This window comes from Stylophora pistillata, chromosome 1 (assembly GCF_964205215.1).
Source record: "Stylophora pistillata chromosome 1, jaStyPist1.2, whole genome shotgun sequence".
NCBI classification, from domain to species: domain Eukaryota; kingdom Metazoa; phylum Cnidaria; class Anthozoa; order Scleractinia; family Pocilloporidae; genus Stylophora; species Stylophora pistillata.
This window is the reverse complement of record NC_142519.1, coordinates 35773219-35795714: the sequence shown is the minus strand read 5'-3', so window position 1 is coordinate 35795714 and position 22496 is coordinate 35773219. Positions and strand designations below refer to the sequence as shown.

The 22496-nt window shown below is 38.7% G+C and overlaps 3 protein-coding genes across 6 annotated transcripts in view; 1 reads left to right on the top strand and 2 right to left on the bottom strand.

Moving 5' to 3' along the window:
* LOC111332522 (uncharacterized) overlaps positions 1-4542 on the bottom strand; it is a 24427-nt gene extending 19885 nt beyond the window's left edge. The window contains exons 1-2 of one of the 3 annotated variants that reach the window (XM_022937879.2): positions 4263-4542; positions 2130-2192 (exon numbers count right to left, since the gene is read on the bottom strand). In XM_022937879.2, the coding sequence (XP_022793614.2) occupies positions 2130-2192; positions 4263-4331 (132 nt within the window). In that variant the 5' untranslated portion in view covers positions 4332-4542. Of the gene's footprint in view, positions 1-295; positions 1310-2129; positions 2193-3875; positions 4111-4262 lie in introns of those variants that run through there. The other 2 variants (XM_022937880.2, XM_088753588.1) reach the window with 2 other exon arrangements.
* A 4116-nt stretch (positions 4543-8658) lies between these two features.
* On the bottom strand, positions 8659-9952 carry LOC111332515 (uncharacterized). Its single transcript, XM_022937870.2, has 3 exons — positions 9571-9952; positions 9149-9469; positions 8659-8984 (listed from the first exon to the last, which is right to left on the bottom strand). Exons 1-3 carry the CDS (start codon positions 9950-9952, stop codon positions 8659-8661), a joined length of 1029 nt encoding a protein of 342 aa, XP_022793605.2.
* Positions 9953-14783: 4831 nt separating this feature from the next.
* The window catches only part of LOC111332517 (uncharacterized), a 14773-nt gene continuing 7060 nt past the window's right edge, over positions 14784-22496 (top strand). Inside the window, exons 1-6 of one of the 2 annotated variants that reach the window (XM_022937872.2) lie at positions 14784-14880; positions 16377-16494; positions 17604-17688; positions 18745-18813; positions 19349-19438; positions 20010-20426. In XM_022937872.2, the coding sequence (XP_022793607.2) occupies positions 16468-16494; positions 17604-17688; positions 18745-18813; positions 19349-19438; positions 20010-20179 (441 nt within the window). In that variant the 5' untranslated portion in view covers positions 14784-14880; positions 16377-16467 and the 3' untranslated portion in view covers positions 20180-20426. Of the gene's footprint in view, positions 14881-16281; positions 16495-17603; positions 17689-18744; positions 18814-19348; positions 19439-20009; positions 20427-22496 lie in introns of those variants that run through there. The other variant, XM_088753577.1, reaches the window with a different exon arrangement.

The following is a 22496-nucleotide window of genomic DNA, read 5'->3' as shown; positions in this document are numbered from 1 at the left end:
ACACTTTTTGAGCATGAACTCTGAGATACATACATTGTACGGTAGAACCCTACTATCTCAAACTCAGTAAACTCGAAAGACATGTAATTTCCCTGGATTTCACCTCATGATTTCATCCATTTATGATCAGCTACCTCAAACTCAGTTAACTCAAACCCCCATTGACTCAAACTAATTTTACTTTCCCTTGGCTAAAATTTTGATAAACATTAAGTGTCTGAACATAGCCGATTGTCGCATTCCAATCTTAAACCCCCATAGGGAGCAGGGATGATGCAGTAGTGAGAGCACTCGCCTCCCACAGCTGTGACCTGGGTTTGATTCCCCGACCTGGCATCACATGTGGGTTGAGTTTGTTGTTGGTTGTCATCTTTGCTCTGAGGGTTTTTCTGCGGATCCTCCAGTTTCTAGCCTGCGTACAGACACTAGATAATTCTCTGAATACTAGCATCTGTGGTTTACCGGACAATTTCCTGTTCTCTGTGACCAAATATCTAAAGCGATTTTAGATTGGTTCTTGAAAAAATCGTTTCTTATGCAAACTCTGATTGGACAACGACTTGGTGCAGTCTTTTCCGGTTGCAATGTTTTGGTTGGTGCACGTGAGTTTGACAGCGATTACAAGGTGAGAGATTTTATGTGTGAGAATAGATAGAGATGAATTTCTCGTGTGATTTGTGTGAAGAAAGTGAGCTCAAACCGGAAAATAGGTTCCGTATAAGAGGAAGATGTGAGTCCGAGATAATTCCAATGTTTGAAAAGCTTTCTAAAATGGCATTTATGGACAGTAACTACTGACGATGCTTCCAACTTATAAAGAAAGCAGTATGTCTGATTACAGACATCACTCTGATCAAAGATGGTTTTGAAAATCTTGCACACGATCAAAATTATGATAGCTTAACTTGTAACCTGTACACTGAAGAAATTCCAACACCCCAAGAAAGATATCTTATACTCGGGAAAGGTCAAGTTGATATTTTAGCAGAGTTAATTGAGAAGTCTACCTCGCGCTAGACGAACAGATTATGTTTGCCGCAAATGTTTTAGAAAACTCAAGAAATGAAGGCAACTTATTGACGACCTCCATGACATAAAAGCTAACATTTGAAACCTACAAGCATTAGCAGAAGCTGCTAGACGAGCAAAAGAACTAAAAATACCGACTAAAAAGTCAAATGCAGTGGAAATTTGCCCCATCTAGATCTGTCTCTACTCCGGTGTGACTTAACAAGGAGACCAACGTGAATCCCTCAGCCGACTTGGCCGGATTAGAGTGGCCTTAAGTCTGATAGCAGGAAGAGATAATCTACAAAATGACGAAGAAGAAATAGAAGAAGATGATGAAAAAGAAGATGATGAAGCAGTTATCAAACAAGTTATCCAAAGAGATTCGCTAATTTCACTCCCAGATGCCATTACAAAAATTGAAGTGCCAAAACATTGCAACCGGAAAAGACTGCACCGAGTCATTGTCCAATCAGAGTTTGCGTAAGAAACCGTTTTTTTAAAGAACCAATCAAAAATTGTTTTAGATATTTGGTCACAGAGAACAGGAAATCGTCTGGTAAACCACAGACGCTAGTAATCAGAGAATTATCTAGCGTTTGTACGCAGGCTACCAGTTTCCCTCCCTCTGCAAAAACCAACATTCCAAATTCCAATTCCATTTGGAAATAGTGCACAAGAAGATCTAGAGCCACCCAATGAAAAGTCCATTACTAAATTATTTATAATATTATATATTTATTACTTATTATTTATCAGATACAAAAGTCATGACAGTTAGGAAAGCTTAATTAATACATAGAATTTGTGCTAAACTAAAGCTCTTGTAAAAACTAACCAAATGTACAAAAATGACATTTGGTTGAGCAATAATGGTAAAAACCTGATTACTTCAACACCAATCCTAATACCTAAACGTAGAACCCCCAATAAACCAAACTACTCTTTATTTCCCTTGGGAGTTAGCAAGGCTCTACTGCATGTTACAAGTTATCATCTTTTCCTACTGCAAATTTTAAGGTTCATAATTATGGATTACATTGTTATCTTTTAATTCTATCACGATTTACAGTTACATTTAATTCTTACATGTTGGTCAAGCATCAGGAAAATCAACTCACCATAAATTGTATTCCATTTATCTTTTTGAATGAGAATGGCTGAACACAGTCATGAAGATTCTCCTGTGAAGGTATTAAATAAAAGCTATTGATAAGTAAATCAATTATCAACTATGATTGCAATCACTGATTCAAGAGACACAATGATTTCGAATCATTTGTAGTGCATAGAAGAATAAGGTAAGATCATTGTCAGTATATCCAAAAACTAATTGTAGCTAATAACAGATGTGACAAGGTAACTTGGAATTGTTAAGTTTAATAGAAATAAATATTAATTGTTTAAGTACTAACAATGTAATTACTGCTGCAGTTACATGAATTGTCTGATATAGCCTTCTTTAGGAATTACATTCTATTTTAATTATAAGAAGGTCATCAAGGTAATTTGAAAATTCTTATAAATAACTCTTGAACTCCACAGTTGTAAGGTTGAAAAGAACTAAATCTTCTCTATCAAAATTGCCAATTATGGTATCAATTAAGAACAATAATCAATATACAGTCATTGTATAATATCATAATGATTACAGCTCTATCTTTAGGATTCCAACTATCTTGCACATTCCTGGTTGCTCTACATATCGAATGCCTAATTCCACATAATGATCTCAATTTCTTGTACTGTCATCTTTGGCCAAATCAATTCCTAACTTACATCAAACAAAGAACAATACAGCAGAATTCTCAATTTCAACAAAAAAAAGTTAAGAACTATTAAAGAAATTCTGTCAATAAAAGTAGATAAGACAAAATTAAAGGTCACAAGAAAGAGTGGTAACGCACTTCATAAACTTAGAATATTTTTTACATGAAAGCAATTTTAATTATATCAACAATACCATTTCATGAGATTTTTTTAACTATGCATTAACTTTGCCGTGTAATTAGGAAAACTTCTGGAATCCTTATGACACTAAAATATTTTCAGAAAATTTTGAGAAAACAGACAGTGGTATTTGGTAGCTATTCAAAAACTCTCAACTGCAACTGTACTGTGCTGAAGCTTTTTTTCGGTTGTTGTTGCATGCTAGTGAAAGATCATATCGAGTTTGTGTTGCAAATCAAGTACAATCCTGATTTCCACATCACTCATTTCAAATCAAATACTCATACAGCCATAAAAATTATTTCAAAACGCAATACATTAATAATGCATGCATTTAAAAACAAGTCGAGCCAGTTTATCTACGAACAAAAACTCAATTGAAAGTTTCATTTATTAAATGTTTCATTTTCCGACAGGGCGAAAGTCATCGTAAAACTATATTATCAAATGCCTGGAGAACTAATTGATGAGATCGGTCCACAAATAATAAAGATGCTATACGAAAACACAGCTGTATTGCATGGCCTATTAATCTTAACATTGGGTATTTTAACCAAAAGCCTTGCAAGACGTACTGATGAGCTACATCTGTAAACACACGAGAATCCTCAAACATGTGAAAAAATACCTCTGCTGTCATCTGTTCCTTGTCCATTGCTTAAGTTAGTGTAGGTAGGCTGTCCGTAACATTCCCAATGCAGTTACGCTTTTGTATTGTTTCAAGACTTCGCTACGCTGAAAGCATTTTTGCCCTTTCGAAATGACTTGCGTTTTAAATTTATGTATTCTAAACTATCCCTGAGGGGAAGCTAAATTAAAGTACGATGGATGTCCTAATTTATATTCCGGATTTCATTTGATTTCGTAAGACATGAAGTTACTTTCATTTGATTTCTTCAAGATAGTTACGTACATACCAAGCAAGTTGAGAACCAGGTATGCGCTCTCGCTCGGAACATTATTCATACAGATGTAGCTAAACGACAGCTATCTTTGGAGGTCGTTGAAGCGGACCGGCAGACATCAGCAGATCATGATGCTTGGTATTGCCATGAAATCTCTACACAAGCGAATGATTTCACCGTGGTTTGCCTGACTAAAGAGTGGCTAAAGGCTTTCAGCGGATTTAACCTCCAATATAGCAGCCATTTTCGACAGGAGTGCTCTAATACAGTCAAAGATCGATATTGGAGAACACAATAACTTGAACAAGCTTGTAGGCCAACATCGTGCCTCTAACAAGTCGTTTATAAATGCCAAACTGTATACACTTGGTATTAATAGTAAGCTAAATTAATACACACCTCTCTCAGCCACATGAGCATTCGCTCCAAATCCCATTCGTAGATGTAGGCTTCCGATAAGCTCGACATCTTTCTGTCGGCGTTCAACCATGCGAGAATGCTGACTTTCGTTCGCAGAGAACTACAACAAGGCAAAGACACTATTTATGGCTTCCGGGTGAACTCTTAATCACGTGTCGCAGATTAGATCGTGACGTCTAAATTAGTTCATTGTTCCAAAGATTCTTTAAAATCCGTTTCCTCTCCAAAATTCATTTATCTATGTTCGTGTCAGTGCGTAGTTCCTTATACAGTTGTAAAAGAAAGATCAGTATCGCTTACATGAAGATTCAGAAAAATATTCAAGCGATGCGTTCCGCGAGATTTTTAATAGAATGTACTATGCAATATACTTGACTACCAACAATTCCATTACCCTCCCATTCAGTCTAAAGAGATATTTTACGGATAATAAACTGATTGCGCTTTTAGTTAGCACCATCAGTTACTTTTATATTTGCGTAGCTATATTTTTAAAATTGACACATCATTCTTTCACTTCCTGGTCGTGCTTGGCTGACTTACAAATGGGAGACGAAGGCCGGGTCGCACTAGAGCGAAATTTTAGCCAATTTTGTTTGCATAAGTAATAAATCTGTCACCAAGTAGCGCAAACTAAGTGCGACCCCAGTTTCAAAAACTCGCCAATTTTTTGCGGATTGCCAAATTTTCGCCAATCTTCAAAGAAGCCGAAGTGCTGCCTCGTAGGCTTCCAAATTTTGGCAAAGCAAACAATTTTGTTTGTTTAACCATTGAGCTGTCATTTTTCTTCAAATTACTTGGATCAAGTTACGGTGGGGAAAATTACTTTGTTCGGCTAATGCAGCTTAGCTCGTACGATGTCGGGACAAAATTATTTTTAGTCAATCAGCAAAATTTTGGCTCAAACATGTTGGTCCAATGCGACCATCGCCAAAATTTGGCCCTTGCGAAATTTTTGCCAATTTTTTCCTCGCCAAAAATTGGAAGTGAACAAAATCGGCTCTAGTGCGATCCGGCCCGAAGAGGCGAAAGTTAAATTCGAACACGCCTCAAGGTCTCTATCAATTCGTCCACATGAAATTGAAAACCCCTCAACTCCATTCCTTTTTTGCATCGACTTCACAAACAAAACAGCCTACTCTAACTGAAGCGCAAAAGAGGACAGGAAAACTTGATTCTCGTTACATTCTGGAATTGTTGCACGATAGACGGTGGCTAGGGGATGGCTAGATAAACGTTTGTAAAAAAGGAAAACTCATACGAATACTCGAGATGACCGTCGTAGGGCAATGGGTCCTTAAGTGGACATTGATTTATTGCTGATTTTCATTGCCGTTTCTTTTTAAAGTTATCAGAAGGAAAGCAAACAATCGTAATTAAATAATCAAGCTAACAAAAATTGCAATTTGCAAGGGTCCTGTAACAGTGTGTACAGAGGTGTACTCTTTTAAACTAATGAACGTCGCCTTATTTCTTATGGGAAACTATCCAGTGGGAACTATTGAAAGCAGAAAAAATCAAAACACTCAGAACAGAAGGGTTTGCGTGATTTCAATCTCACAATTTACGTAACCAAAAAAATGAATATTGAAAACAAGAGTAATTAAATACAATAATGACCCACTCGACGTTCTATTTTAAAAGAAGTGTTACGTTTTTTACTAAAAAAGTATTCTGTTCAAGCGGAAGAGCTAATTCTTAGAATGTTCTTCCTGAAGAGCGCTCTTGGCTCAACAGGACTTTAACGTTGCCCAAAAAGGACATCGCCATCAAGTCAAAAAAATAACTTGAATAGCCGATCTACTAGTTACAAAGGTTTTGTGTCGAAATGTTTGTGTTTGGAAAAGTTTGAGACTTGTTCTTTGAAATATCATATCTTTACTGATCGTGGGGTTTTTCGTTAAATTCCCAAGTGGATTGTGACTTGGCGCCGTTTCATTCGCAGTTGCTTGTGTAGCACCTCAAGAGGTCGATAAACTCAATCATCCCAAGGCATACAAATTTTCTAGATTCATCCAGACTAAATCGTTTCATCAAAATTAAATCGTATCCTGAAAAGTACTACCACATAGGGATTAGTGATTGATATTGTGGAGGTGGTATAGTTTTTTGCTGGATTGTTCGACTTGCGCGCTATCAACTGAAACTTGGAAAAAATGGATACATATATCTTATTAACCGAGCGCGAGGGCCGTATCAGCCCGAGGTCTTGACAGTACGGACCGAGCGCCGATATTCTTCCAGTGAGGTCCCGAGCAAGCTTGGTTAATAAGAGATTTATTACACGACTGAAGTTGAAAGGGACACAAGTGTGGTATCATTCGGAACCATTCGGGACAGTGCCCGGTCCAATACTGAGAGAATATTGACCGGCAATAGAGCATTTTGATTGGCTGATTTTAGTTATTGGCCCTCTGACTTCCCGAGTCGTGTAATAAAGTCATGTTATCAAAGCGAGTACTCACAAGAATAGGAATTCTAATCGTATCTGCCCAGACTCCCTCGGACGCTAAGTTAATGGTTTCCATGGAAATACAGAATGTAGGTATATATATACAGTTTTCACCCGTGGGTTTTTAGGTTATTTGTAATCTGGAGTAAAGTTACTCTGCTCGTCTTTAGCGGGAATTGATTTCAACTGATTGTCCGGTAAGATTATTCTAAACTGGTTAATTTAGGCGCGCTGTGGCTCGAAAGCCTTAGAGTAAGTCCTTAAAAGGAAACGAAGAAACGCTTTAAAAACCATACTGTAGCGAACTGGCAGATACCGAAAATAAAAATGCCAACTTTATAGTATGATGTATTGCAACTTGAGAGTCACTGAGTCAACACAAATTGTCACAAAATATTTTGTTTTGTCACCAAGGAACTAGAAGCCAAAACAGACGATATCACTTGCATCCTCTCAGAGTCAGCATTGATAGCTTTAAGTAAGAGAGGTCAAGGGACTTTTTGCATTTTATAAAACGATTCCGCAGCAGCTCCCGCGAGAAAATTGCCCGAGACTAGACAAGAGCTAGGGTGATACCAGTACCTCCCTTCGAATTGTAAAATTTCTCTGAACCATAAAGTGGATATTCATGGCGGTTTTGTACAGAGTCTGTTTCAAGTGGGTGAGTCATTCCATGAATTCCGTATTTTCCCCCCGGTATTAAAAGAAGAAGTCGACGTTGTATATTGTTTCAGGAAATTATGTAGCCTTAAAACAAGTTTAGCATATTTGATAGTCAGTTTCATGGTTTGTTGCCGGTCGTATGTTCTAATCACAATTTTGTGCTTGATGGATACCATGAACTAAAAAATCGCGAGGAAATATTAACCGAGTAGAAACTCTATTGGAATGATTCTTCAGTGGTGGACCACAAACAAGAGCAGTTCTTGACATGTAGCGGTTGATATCACCTAATCTTTATAACCGCTTGAAAAATGATTATAACCCTGATCTACATCTCGTTCATGCGTTGCGGGCCCGGCAGCTTAAATGAGGAAAGATAATTACTGGCATGAATAAGAAAAGGGGGGTATCGGGGGACACGAAGAATAAGAAATAAATTCCTTTAGTTTTATAATTGGGTTTTACTCAGTGCCACCATTTTGGATCGAGTGATGTTTCGTGGCTACCGCCATTATTTTTGTTTGATACACCACATGACATAATAAGTGCCAACCAAACGAATTCCTTACAGGACTTAAAACAAGGAAACTCAGTGCACGGTGGGTAGTATGTGTCTTTTACTTTGTAAAGTTTGGCATGTGTTTCAGAGTGACTTTAAATCTTCATTCACTGAAAATTTTCGTCTGTGTAACTGCAATTTTATAAGTCAAGTCCGTTGGAAGTATTAACAAATCACCAAGCGCGATAATTCAAGATATGACAAATCGACAATCGTAACAGGAGCTGCTTTTGTGAAAATGGCAGAAAATGCTCACACATGCAATGAGTGGCAAAAGTATTCGGCACACCTCCTTCTCTTAGTTGATGGTCGACAGCCCTTTACTTAACATAATAAACAGAAACTTTGTAATTCATCCCTAATAACTTACTTAAAAGCCCCCATTTCCCCCAAACAATGTTGCCTAAAAAATTAGTGAGGATGCCGTCTAGGAGACATTTGAATGGGAGAGAGGGGAAGATAAAGGAAAGTTATCGACAAAAATTCAAAAAGTAGTAGAGACTTTTGTTCCTAGACGTTATAGACAGACGTCTATACGTACACTTCTCCTTTTCTTTATTCCTCTTCGTTCTTAGCGGAACATAGGTCTTCAACTAGAGCGCGCCACCTGACCCTATTTTGTGCAGTGCCCTTAGCCTCATTCCATATGAGATGTTTCCTCTCTAACTCTGCAATTCTCGTACGTCGCCAGGTGTGTCCTCTCAGCTCTTTCGTTTCCCCTGTGGGTTCCACTCTAGTGCCTTCTTGACTACATATCCATCTGGTCTCCTCAACGTGCGGCTGATCCAGCCCCAAGCTCTTTGTCTTATCTCTTGCTCTAACGGACGCTGCCCTGTTTGTCTCCAAAGTTCTTTGTTCCTGATTTTTCTAGGCCACCAAATTCCCAGGATGTTCCTCAAGCTCTTATTGATGAACACTTCCAACTTCTGCTCCAAACTCTTAGTCAGCCTCCAAGTTTCAGAACCATACAAGAGCACCACCTTCAGATTTGACCCAAAGACTCTCAGCACGGTCTTGGTTGTTGGAGCTGTGGATCGCCATATTGGTCTCAGCATCGCAAATGCCTATCTCGCCTTTCTAATTCGTGCCTGAATGTCCTTGTCAGTGCCTCCCTTCTTACTTACAATGCTCCCGTGGTATGTAAACTCATCCACATCCTCAATCTGCCCCCCCCCCCTGCAACCGACACACCATTGCCACGTTTTGTACCGATACGTATTAACTTTGTCTTGATGGCATTGATCTTCAGGTCTACCTTAGCACCTTGTATTTCCAAGGCTCGTGTCTTCTCCCTCATATCCTGTATTCTGTGCGACAGTAGGGCCAGATCATCGGCAAAGTCAAGGTCTTCTGAGGATGTCGTAAAGGTCCACTGAATACCTCTCTCCCTGTCAAAGGCTGTCCTCGTCACCCAACCCAAAGCGGCCAGAAACAGCAGGGGAGATAGCAGGCAGCCTTGTCTCACCCCGTCCTCATATCCGATGGTTGGATCCTCTGTCCATTGTGTACCACCTGTGTGGAAAAACCTTCATAGAGAGCACTAAGGATGATGACTGCCGTTGGCAGGCATCCAGTAGTGCCGCAACAACCTCCAGAAATCTCTCTGCTAATACTATTGAAGGCCTTTTCGAAATCTATAAAGTTGATATACAAGGAGGACTGCCACTCGATGCTTTGCTCCACAATAATCTGCAGCGTTGCTATTTGATCCGCACAGCTTCGGCGGGCTCGGAAGCCCGCCTGTTCCTCCTTCAGCTTTTCATCCAGCGCGATCTTGATGCTCTCCAGGATCGCTCTGCAAAACATCTTACTTGCCATGTTCAGCAAAATACGCCAGTTTTTACAGTAGCTCAGATCACCTTTCTTAGGCAGTTTGATTAGTAGATCCTTCTTCCACTCCTCTAGTATCTTCTCCTCGCTCCATATCCTGTTGTATAGGTCCAAAAGAACCTCCTCTGACGTTTCCCCACCCACCTTAATTGTCTCAGGTGGCATTTAACTTTTTCTTGTGCGTACACCCGTGTTTGCAAAAACATCATGTCTCTGGCAAACACCATCAAATCTACACTCCTTGCAATGTATTATTTAAATAAGTCTACACACTGATTCTCCCTCTTCACTATTTCTTTAAAATCTTGACGTCAATATTCGTATAAAATTAGGTTTTCAAACTTTTGTGATTAGCATTACAGATTATCTGACGCAATCAGACTCGACTTTTCTATCACTCGTAGTTCTTTTCACGATGTTCTATCTTGTTCTCTATCGCTAAATCAGGGTGACGAGCTGGGGAAACGCGCGTTTCGAAAATCACTGCTCATTACCCTCCAAACGTTCTCATGACACCATGAAAGTCATCAATAATTTCTGAAGGTAGTTGCTTCCTCATGCTACTGTTCCATACAATTTTTAATAAGACCAAGGTAAAGGGTAAAGTCTGTTTACGAGCCTAGTGGCCCATTAGACCGGTACTTAACTCCGGTTTCTGTAGCATGAAGCGACTAGGAGTATTTCTACTCCCCCCCTGGAGGGGATGCCAGTCTATCGCAGAGTTACCCCCAGCATTAAATTGCCGGTACCCATTTAAACACCTGGGTGAAGAGAGGCACCTAGGTGTTTAAATAAATTTAACTAAAAAAAAAAAATTGAACTTACTCAGTGATACTCTAAACTCACTATATCTATATGTAAATCTTGTACTGCAGAAATACCTTACAATTATTATTCCTAACATCTTCGTGATCGTGAGCCCATTGAACAATACAAGTTAATCATTGTGAGTATTTCACATTCCGGAATTGTAACAGTAATGATGAAACGTTTGACGTAAAGCTGTCTTTAAAATATACCTGTAAATGTGTGAATAAATAACTTCATGGTGGCTGCCAACTCGTACTGGAAAGGCGCTGGTACGTGGCTTTCCCTCAAGAGGCGCGAGTGGTTTCAGATTTTGAGAACCAAAATTTGATTGGTCAGAGAAGGGAAGGAATGTAGTTCAAAAGCAAGCAGCCATCCGTAAGGAGGAGCGCTGGGTGACTAATATCAGGATTCCTCTTTGCTTCAAGGAGTTGTCCAGAAGACGGGCAAGATAAAAACGAGAGAGTACTGGGGAGAAAGGGGGCCATCGACTCTCCCTAGTTTCCGCTCTGTCATATCCTTCGTTCATGCGAATGATGATGTCCTTTTCAAACTCATTTCTGCCTGTAGCGTTGACTGGGCTAGTAGTTCACAATCAATCTCCATCGAATGCTTTCCTCTTTTAAAAACTTCAGAGAAATTTTGATTGTCATGATTCTTACTGCGGCGGATTACGTGGGTAGTTGGTCTAACATAAACCTATGCTAAAGGAGTATACGAACTTTTCGTTTATAGAAATTACAGGAGAGAAAATGCATGCACTTAAGATATATCACGCAGAAAGTAAAGTTGGATGTTAAATTTTACTTAAACTGATTAGAACAAAACTACGAAGTAAGTGACTTCCATCTGCCGTAACACCGTCTTGTTCGTGCTGGTATGCATATGGGCGTCGTAATAAATCGTCTGTGGTCGTCGGTGTGAAAGGCTTGTGCTCAGACTGGAGTAATATCATCCGATTAATTGTGGAACCACGTCGTTACTCCGGAAGGAGCGTTCTGTTTGTCTGTTGCTTTAGTAACGTAAAATAACATGCTTATGTAAGGTATTTGTTTGTACTTTTAAAAAAAGAAAAAAGAAAAACGCACAACTCAGCGCACTAATACTGAAATTTTGTTTTTAAGAAGGATGGAATAAATTTATTTTCGTTTTCCCAAATTGGTTACATAACCCTCTGTGAAAAAGGGGTTTAAACGAAAGTTATTTCTATTTCGTGTGACGGTATGCAATTTTAATTACATACCGTCACACAAATAAAAATAGCTTAAGGTAACGAAATGGAGGATTCTAAGGAAAGAAATTCGGGCTGCCACTGAAAAGATATCTTGAAGGTAGTGTGCTTTTGAAGCAAATTCTGTGTTTTTTCCCCTCATACAGCTGCGATGGTGCATACGAAGACAGACTAGGAATGTTAAGCTGCTCCACTACATGATCAAAGTAACAAATTAAGTGAGGGCTGAAGAAGATGACCGATACAATCCAAAAAAGCAAAGACTTAACGTAATTTCAAAAACATCTTGTTTTTAATTAATTTTTTTTTTCATGAATTCGGGTCAGATCGGATCAGTTAAGCGGAGCGTTAAACCTACAACCAAAGATCCGTTTCGTCTCCGGAACCATTCGTTTTCCCTAACCTCCTAACTTAACCTAACACAGAAGTTTATCTGTGATCATATCCCCTTGTTACGCTTCTTAAAGTTAGGTACCAAGAAGTTTGCTAGGGCTTTTATGGAAATCTTGAGGCCGTTCACGAAAAAGGCGAAAAAAAATATGGATTACATATATTTCAGGAGACAAATTACGCCTCACGCTGGATCAGTAAAATTCACGCATCACTTATCAATATTGATCTTTAATTATCACGCGTCACGTATAAACCCCTTAGGACCCTTTTGAAAACGTTTCCCGGTCGCTGGGGCATGATCTTTTGAGCGAGAGACATACCTTTTTTCTGTAGGTATGACTAATTTTCATGATCAAGAAATATCAGGCCTTTCAAGATAGCGCTGTAATGAAAGCCTTGCAAACTTCTAGAAGAAAATATTCACAAAACATGTCCCACAGGTGCTCAAAATATTCAAATGGTTTTCAAAAGTTTCTCAAATGCGTGAACACATTGTTCGATCCCTATTGGCGGATAGATGCGCATTTTAACCAATCATCAACAGAATAAATAAACGTTTATGATTCATCGTCCATCTCAGAGAAAGTCGCAACCCATCGTCCAGCATGACGTGATAATAGGCCATTTTACAGTTGTGTACTTAGTTGCCAAGCCTTTGATTCAGAGTGAGGCTGAAGGTGACCTTCTTGTGATAGAGACCTGTATTTACTTGGCATGATAACAAAGTGATTTACATTTGAAAGGCAGCAAGGTTTGTATCATAACAAGGTCAACCCTAGCCTCACTTCCATTCAAAGGCTTGGCAACCAAGCACACAACTGTAAAACGGACTATTGCTACAAATGTCGTGAATGTAGTCACGAGTACGAACCGTCACGCGTTGCTTAGTGTAACATATTGATAGGGCGGTACTGATAATTATTCATTTGTCGGCAAACGACAATAATCAATAAACAGAACAAAAAGCAATCGAACCTGTATTGAGCGACATCGTGCTTAGTTATTACTTTGTATTTCGAGTTCGGGTTTTTAAGTCCCAAAATTTTGACTCCGTAAGTGCTGTAGTTTTGAACACCTCCTCTATTTAGCTTAACTGAGTCTTAATGTATTGTCCTCCTCCTCTATTGAACGCTCACTTGAAGCGGAATCACCCAAATAGAAGTAAAGCTAAACCTAAGAATAATCTTTCAGCCATAATATGATCCATTTTATCTCCCAAAATCAAAGTTAGTAAATTTTTTTTAGCAAGTTTGTAAATATTGTTGTCAATTATGGCATAAAATGGCAATGGTTTCTTCGATTTTTCAAATAGCCCGATCCTCAGGGTTCCACTATATTACGAGTATCTCTTGCAAAACGTTTGCGTAATTTTACCTTGTGGGGTACTTAAGGAAGATTTTAAAAATATTGACCATAATCTTTTTACAAGGACACGAACCACGCAAACAATGAACACTCTAAGAAGCAAAGGCCCTCGGAAAAACTCATTAAGTTTCAGCGCTTTCCAAAGGGGGACATATTGGAGATCGGAGAGAGAGCTTATCCAAAGTAAGCCGGAGATTGTGATCTCTTGCAAAAATCTATGAAGGGCCAAAATGCAGTTCACCCAGGTTCTCAGCTAATAATGATGTATTGTAGAATGCATTATACAGTACTCATTTCTTAGCTGAGAACTTAACACATTTCACAAATACAGAGTAGTAATCCAGGCAGGCTTTCGAATGTATGTATAATTTTGCACTGAAACGCACCCTAACCCAAATAACGAGCAATGGCACTATTAGCCTTGGGTTTTTGTCCTGGAGGGAGGGGAGGATGGATATTTACTGGGAACTGCGTTTTTTAGACGGAATGGATTTTAAGAGGGAATAGGCGAGGGGGGGAATTAAGTTTTGGGAAAGACTAGGCAAACGTCCAGTATTTTTAGTCTTAAAAACTTTTCAGGAGAGAATTGTTTTGGAAATTTCCTTGAATCGTCATAGTTTTTATAAAATACCGAAAAATCTTTAAGGCCGACAAAAGAGCCTCAAATTACAGCACAGCCAGGGAAGGCCTGTCCCGCAAACCACACAAATTGTCAACGCTTCCGATCGGTGACTGCACCTGTCACAAAAATATTTTGCTGACTAATGAAAAAAGATACCGTTAATCTCCATTCAAATTGATCATTTGCAAATGTGGTAACGTGCTTACGACAAAAAACTGAGGGTACGATGGCCTTTTATACTTATAAAGAGCGAAACTGCGCTAAATTTCCTTTCGAAAAATCTTTATCATTTAAACTATTTAATGATTGAGTTTCCCGAAAAAGAACAGAATATATTAAGAATCAGATGTTTTGGTGAAACCACTAAATGCTAAGCGAATTAGTCTACAGAAAACAAGTTTGAAATATTTTGACCGAAAAATATTGTCATGTTAAAGGCACATGAGTTTAGTGAGGTCCGTAAAATGAATAAATTTCCCCAACAAGAATAAAGTATGATATTTATCAAATTTTTTGGTGAAACCACAAAGTACTTTTAATTTTTCCAAAATAGTTTTAATTTATTTACCGAAAAGCATAGTTGTGTTACTCAGTTTCGGTCAAACTCTTCAAGTTGTGCGATAACATACCTTTAATTTAAAGCTTTGTCGACAACACCTATTCAACCGCATGAAGGCACGTAAGTTTAAAAATTCCCCCAAAAAACCTTCCTGTATTGCCCGTTAGCTTTCGGGCCGACCTAGATAAAGGATTTTGGAAAGGCAGTTGACGCACAGACAATTTTGTAAACAGTGTTGTTATGGGTGTTGATATTCAGGTGACAAAACAAAACAAATTGAACAGTTCCTTCTTTCCCTTTCCCAGTAACTAGATAAAGTTCTTACCATTTGAAGTCCTTAGCTGTGAGAACAGCAGATAACTATTTGGTTTTTGATTTAAACGTCACGTTTTAAGTGTGATTTTCTTGGATCTTAGAAACCGCCCACGTAAATATCTTAAAGAAATCGGTGTCCTACTTTTACTCTACTTTCACTTTTACTGCATCGATGCACAATACTTCAAATTCACATTAAAATCATTTCTGCTGAACATTCGAATTTGCTGCAGAGTTTCTATTACATGTAATAAACTAATGAAACAACTACAGGTACTTAAAAGTAGGGTCTTGGCATCAAGCGTTCGTTATTAGCTGTTTTCTTCTCGAACGTTTTTGTTTATATCACAGTGACCTTCTAGTAATTAATATGATCAATATAAACAAAAAACTAAATGAAAGACTTCACCGCTGCGTAAAAAAATATGCCAAACAAAAAGTGAAAAAGACTAGAATAAAAATATTTTCTTACGTGGCACAATTATCGCCCCAAAAAATGAATTTTGGCGAAATTTCAGACTGATGTCATCCACATTGGGTCTAGCCGAGGCTTCCTGTGGTCGGAATGTGGCCAAGTGACTTAGTGACATAGATAACATAGTTTTAATTGTCAAAAGTTGAAATCAATAAAACAAAGTTAGCTGCTTAAAAAGATGGCTTTACAAATTAACTTTGGGAATGACACTCGACAAAAGCTTGATTTCATTGTTCTCAGATCAAATAATTTTTCCGCAGAATGGGAACATCCAAAGTGAAATCATTTTTAAAAGCAATCCAGTTGGGATACTCTCTATTACGTCTGTAGCGCTAGCTTAGACATGCGTTATATTGGTTAAAGAGACAGATCCACAAGTTACGTAATAAAGTAATTATACAACCTTAAAATGTCCACGAATCCTGGAAAAAAATTAAGGGCAAAAATTAATCGTAGTTAATATTTTATGAATGAGGCTACACTAGCTTAGTCAAATCACATATAGCTTGAGTGCGTTATTCTTGTCAAACAAATTTGAATTTTGGTTCGATAAAGATCGTGTATTGTCATACCGTTACACAGTTCCGGATTAGGTTAGTTTCCATGGTGCTTTTTCCATAACATGCTAACAAAGAGGGAAAAAATAGTGACACAGTACTTGAATTTAAGTGTCAAGGCCAACATGATCGCCATTGTTTGATTAGCATTATCCAGAATCTGTGTGCGTGTTGCGCAGTAAATAAGGGAAAAACGTTATATTGATGAATCATGATACACGATTCTAAATCGCTTACAAAAGAACAGACGCTGATTTTGTTTCAGTCATTGGATAACAACCGGAGGTGACAGTTTTTGAAGCAATTGAAAAGAAGAACCTTTCCTGGATTCACAATTCACATAAATCTGTCTAACCATGAATGCGTGCAAGCTTTTAGTTTTGGTAAGTACATCATTTCTTTGCAATGAAGTGTTTGTTTGTCAGGAGATGCATTTGTTTGTTTTTCCGTCTTATCAGGATTGGAAATTGCAAAAAAAAAAAAATCATTTTTTATCTTGAATTATTTGAACTGGAAACTCCAATAATAAAATGAACTAAGAAATTGTCAGTTGTACACTCTGTCTGTAGCCCTGCCAGGCAGTTTGTGAGACGCTTTTAAATTGTTTGATTCGCTCACAAGTTCTGCGTAGCTTATTTAGTAGAGCGTCGATTATCCTTAGGCAAAATTGGAAGATCTGAGGCTCTAGTATTTTTTAGTCTTAGATTTGCATCCTACCCTTGTGAAAATATTTCACGTTCCCTCATTCGGCTGAAGTTGACGTTGATTTCGGCGTTAAGGAATCAAGTCACCGGCGATGCACAGACCTTTGGGAGGAATTTTCCGTCAGTATTGCACCTTACATCTTGCGCTAAAAAATCTCATTTTTTTTTTGCGTTAGCATTAGGTTTTTTTCGTTTTCTGCAGAGAGCTGGGGCCGGCAATAAACTTGGACAAAATGCTTGGATTAATTCCAATCAACCTTGCCGTTCAAGAAACTCAATGAATGACTTAAGTGATTTGATGGCCTTTTTCAACTTCCTCTTTCCTGTGTTTAAATAGATATTTCACCTGACTAATGTTAAAATCAGCTTTCATCTATCTGAGTTCAAGAAAAACGCGGTCGAATTTATTTTCGTTTAAATCAGTATCAAAAGAAAACTTTTTCGGCCTTACACATACATATGCAGCAGCTGTCACGTTATTAGTTTTAGTTTTAGTTTTATTAGTTTTATTAGCTTTTCCGACAGAGGGACACCGCAACAGCTTGCGCCAATTACTGCGGGCCCAGCAAACCCGCCCATCCCAGCCCAGGGGAGGACATCCCTCACACAGTAATCTCGTGCGTGGGAAATTAACGTCTCCTATCCCTAACCCTGCAGGAGACGGAACCTCCATTTATTCGTCTCTATCCGAGAAGACTAGAATATCTAACCATTAGGTTATTAGGTTTCTCCAAAAACATTTGCGTCCATGGTTAGACGTTTAGGCCCTTTGTTCTTCTTGTTTACAGGCAGCATTCTGTGTCATATTCCTGGTATTATTTGTTCAAGCAGAGAATGAAAACGAAATTAGTGAGACAGATATGGAATTGCAAGGTAGGTTGTATTACACTGATTAAATAAATCGATAGCGGCATCGAACTTCTAAACTTTGACTGCCGGACTGAAGACCTGTGTGGACCTGTGTGCTATATGTGACATAAACCAAAACAAAAAACTAACAAAAACAAACAAAGCAAAGCAGACAAACAAACATGGGCCCTTTAAGACTCTGCAACTTTAAAATGAACTAATGTCCAGGATGGTCCTATACTGGAATGCGCGCCGGCGTCATGTGGTGTTCGCCTGCCACTTACTGACAAACATTGTTAGAGTTGTCGAGAGTAAAATTATATGGAAAACTGATTTCCTAACTGAAAGCGCCAATTCAAGGAATCGACTCGTTAAGGGGTTTAATTGTCCGTCGACAGTGCAGTGGATGAGGCAACAGCCCGCCACTCTATTCAGTTGAACTTCGGATAAAACATAACATAATATCTTTACATATCGACTCCATATTGTGGAAAAGACTTTGGAAACCATGCAGACGAACATCAAGTCGAGGCTTATTGCTGACCTTCTCGAGGAAAAATAACAAATGCAAAATATAGCTTTTTTCTCCCTCGTTCTTTAGCTAGTTTTTTTGTTTTAGCTATCTTTTGTTCCTTCTCTGTTGTCTAGGATTTTTTCTTCTAAAAACTAAGTTATGACAAACCAACGAGGAAGGAGATTTGTCTTTTTTCATATACTTTTGAAACATTTACCTCTAAGACTTAATTTATTCACCAAATATCAGAAAAATTGAGCTTAAAAGTAAAAAAATTTTAAACTGTAATTCAAGAAGAAAAAAACTGAATTTACCAGCTGTATTTAAAGATACTCATTGGATTGACGATAAAAGATAATGAGAACTTTTTTGTATCCCGCTTGTTATTATCGATGTGAATAAAAAGTAAAAAAAAAAAAAAAAAACAAGTACCTATTATAACAAAACAGCGTCTCATTTATTTCTCATTCACACAGATTCAAAGCAAGCTGAAAGCGAACCTGAAACGGGCCCTTTTATCGCTGACTGTAACTATGTTTTTACATAGAATTGATTGTATTTTTCAGGCCATAATCTCAGAGAAAAGAGGAGCTTTCGGAAGTTCCCCGTATTCCGCTGCTGGCTAATTAGCAAATGTAAGCAAACGTGTACTATTTTTTATCAGAATCACTTAGCTAACTTATTGCCATCAAACTTAGCTTTTGGGCGCTGTAATGGTAATTAGTAGCTGTCGATGATCATACGAACGGTAGAAGTTATGGAGAAATGTGTACAAGATTTCTCCAAGTATAAGAGCTGACGGATCTGTTTTTGAGGAGGAAAAAAGGCGAGTTCCTTGTGACGAGAAAAATACGTAAATAGGAACATAAAGCTCGAAGAGTTAAGCGAGCGAAGAAATTCTTTTTTCGTTTCTGGTACAAAATGAGATATATATTTTCCGTGTGTCTTAAAACAAAAACAGTCGCCAAATCGTAGTAAAAACATCAGTAACACATAAGTTGATTGGTCTGTCACCGTTTTTGCTCTTCCCAGACCTCATCACATTTTAACGAAAATAGTATGCAAAAATTTGCATCAAGCAGCCAAACATTTGACCAAAGGAGGCATTAAACACGAGGTTAATCGTTTAAAGTTATCTAAAACAGATACCTGTGTTTATTCTTTCATCAGTCAGGTTAAAGGTGCAGCTCCAACGTGTACTGAGAGAAGTAGATTGCCAAGATAATAAACAATGCCAAGTGGCTCAAACGTTACTTTTTGGTGAGTGTCATGTGCAGTTACCAACCCATATCAATTCCAGACCTACAACAAAATGCTGATCAAGTAAGAAGTTCAGACACCGAGGGGAAGGAAAGCCTTCCGGAGAAATGCCTGACAGAGAAAGTGCTTTTCTCTAAACAAATGATGCAATTATCTTGAGGGTAATTTATCGTCGGGGGGGGGGGGGTGGGTGGGGTTCAGAGGAATTTTGTCAGAATACTGAAGATTTAACTCATTCCCCCTTATAGGTATTCAATTATCTATAGCTCCCCCCCTTAGAATCTGTTGGAAACGACTGATCCCCTCTCCGTACCCCCCTAAAACCATGTGGTCCCCCCCAGAAAAGGAAATCCTCCTGGGGAAAAATAATGACTCGTCCTGATGATTCGCTCCTGGGCTAAACTGAAACATTCAAACCAATTTCTCTGATCTTGTAAGAGAAAGCTCAAAGATCTTTGAGTCGAATGTTTTTTTCATTACCTTCTAATTGCACAAGTATAGCGGTAAGTGCTTTGTTTAGAACAAGGATGCCCATTTGACAGAGTTGTACCATTTATCATTTCTATAACAGGAAAGATTTTCAAGCCACCCACTCCTGTTCCACCCATGGGTCCCACCCCGTCGCCTTCCTCCAGTCCAGTGATGTCCGTGACTCCTTCAAGTTCACACGCTGTGTCTTCGATGCCGGCAGTATCACCCACACCTTCCTCCAGTAGTGTGATGGTTTCACAGACTGTTTAGCCAATCATAGGCTGATATTTCGTCTACAAAATAATGTTTATGATATGAGATACCTAAATACATATAAATACATGTGGCGCTGCTGAGGGCCAGTGACGTCATCCAACATGGCGGAAATTTTTTTAGAGTTTTCACTTCTCCAATGCCATTTTTGGCTTGTCAAAGGAACAGTAGCTACCGAACTCGAAGGGAAAATGGAAAGTAAGACTCGGAGAATAAATAAAAGGTTGTCACAATTTCTCCTTTATTTGTGAGTACATTTTCACCTAGTTCACTGCAAATGTCTCCCCCACAACAAACAAACAACTATTGAAGCGGAAAGCTGCCCAGACAGAAATCCTTTTGATAAAATTAAAACAAAGCCCGAGAGGGTTGGATGTTATCACCACCACCTACCCCCTCCCCCCCTTAATGGCCCATCGCTCGTTTCCTAAAACTTTAAATCTCTCTTCTTACGTTCAAGGTTTCGGGTATCAGGGAATTAACTCTTGAGGACGTTCACGAAAAGAAAGAAAAAAATTCATGGGTGACGTAGATCTCAGGAGAAAACGCCCACCTTACGCTGGTTCAAAAATTCACGTAATGCACCCGCCTTTCTGGAAAATTCACGCGTTACTTATCAATATCGGCCTTTAATTATCCTCCGTTACATTTAAACCCCTTACCGGTTACCGCCCCGTTGAAATGTCTCACGTCCGTAAGTCAAAGGGACATTAGGGACTTTAAGCAAACCACGACGGCTACGGCAACGAGAACGTGGAAAAACAATAGATCTAATTGGCAGAACAATAGCCCAGCACGTGCGTTTTAAAACTTTGTACATTTCTTAGCCGTCCTTTGCAAAACAACAACGTGAACTCACCAAAATTTGCGTCGTCTGTGAAGCGAAACCGTGGCGGCAAATTATTTTGATTTACATTTGGAACTCAACGCTACTTGTATGCGTTATGTTGAGTTTGAGGTCTGGCGCCGTATGAGACGGTAAACACATGCAGCCATTTTCGAAATTCTAACTAAAAGTAGAAACTCCTTTTTTAAAAGACGTTTTCCGTGGTGTTGCCGTCCTAACTACTTAAAGTCCCTTTTAAGCAAACCACGACAGCGACGGCAACGAGAACGTGGAAAAACAATAGATCTAATTGGCAGAACAATAGCCCAGGACGTGCGTTTTTAAAATTCTGTACATTTCTTAGCCGTCCTTTGCAAAACAACATCGTGAAATCACCAAAATTCGCGACGTCTGCGAAGTGAAACAGCGGCGGCAAATTATTTTAATTTACATTTGGAACTCAACGCTATTTTTATGCGTTATGTTGAGTTTGAGGTCTGGCGCCGGCTATGAGACGGTAAACACATGCAACCATTTTCGAAATTCTAACTAAGAGTAGAAAATCATTTTTAAATCGACGTGTTCCGTGGCGTTGCCGTCTTGACTGCTTAACATCCCTATTATTCATTAGGGAGGGGGGCTGGGGGAAGGGGAGGGTGTAATCTCTTGAACGCGACTCCTGAATTTCATTTTTAAGTGTGACTAGTTTACATGTTCAACGAAGCCTATCACTCAGTTTAAGTGGCTCTCCTAGAACACTTGCGGCTTTGTCCACTTGGTGATATATAATAGGCCTTTCAAGACTGCGCTCAAGACTCTCTGGCCTTCATGACGCAACGCGCGTCCGTCTTTCATTTCCGTAAGTTTTGTAACTAAAACTCTCAATTTGGGAAGAACGTTCTTAACTCAGCATATATACTCTGTTTGTATTAGTGCACACCTTTCATTTTACATTTATCCTCGATTCTAGTTCATCTTATCGATCTCATTCTGTTTGTAGCTCCATTCTTGTTATTCTTCTCCTATTTCAATCATTTTTGTACTTTTCCTCTGTTTTGTCCTTACACTGTCTTTTGATCCTTTCCCTAGTCTTTTTTCATTATTTATTTCTTTCCTCTGCTGTAGCTATTTGTTGTTTTGTGTTCTGCTTATTGGTTCTTCTAAGTAATGTTCTAATACTCCGCATGATATCCCTGGTGCGAAGTTAACAAGTCTCATAGCGATGACTAACTGATAAAAAAATTTGTCATATGAACAAGTTTATCAAAAACTTTATTCACGGATATTCGTTGCTATAAAATTTTAGGATGGTAACAAGATTAAAATAATTTCAGCCTTGCTTGACACGTGCTTGAGTGTGTTACATTTTCAATAGTTTCAGATTGCTTCCCGTCTTCAACGTCTTCGACAAAGAACATTTGACCTACCGGTAAGAATGATTGCATTGTCCTCTTTGAAGTCCGCAATGATGCTCAGTTTTACCCTACA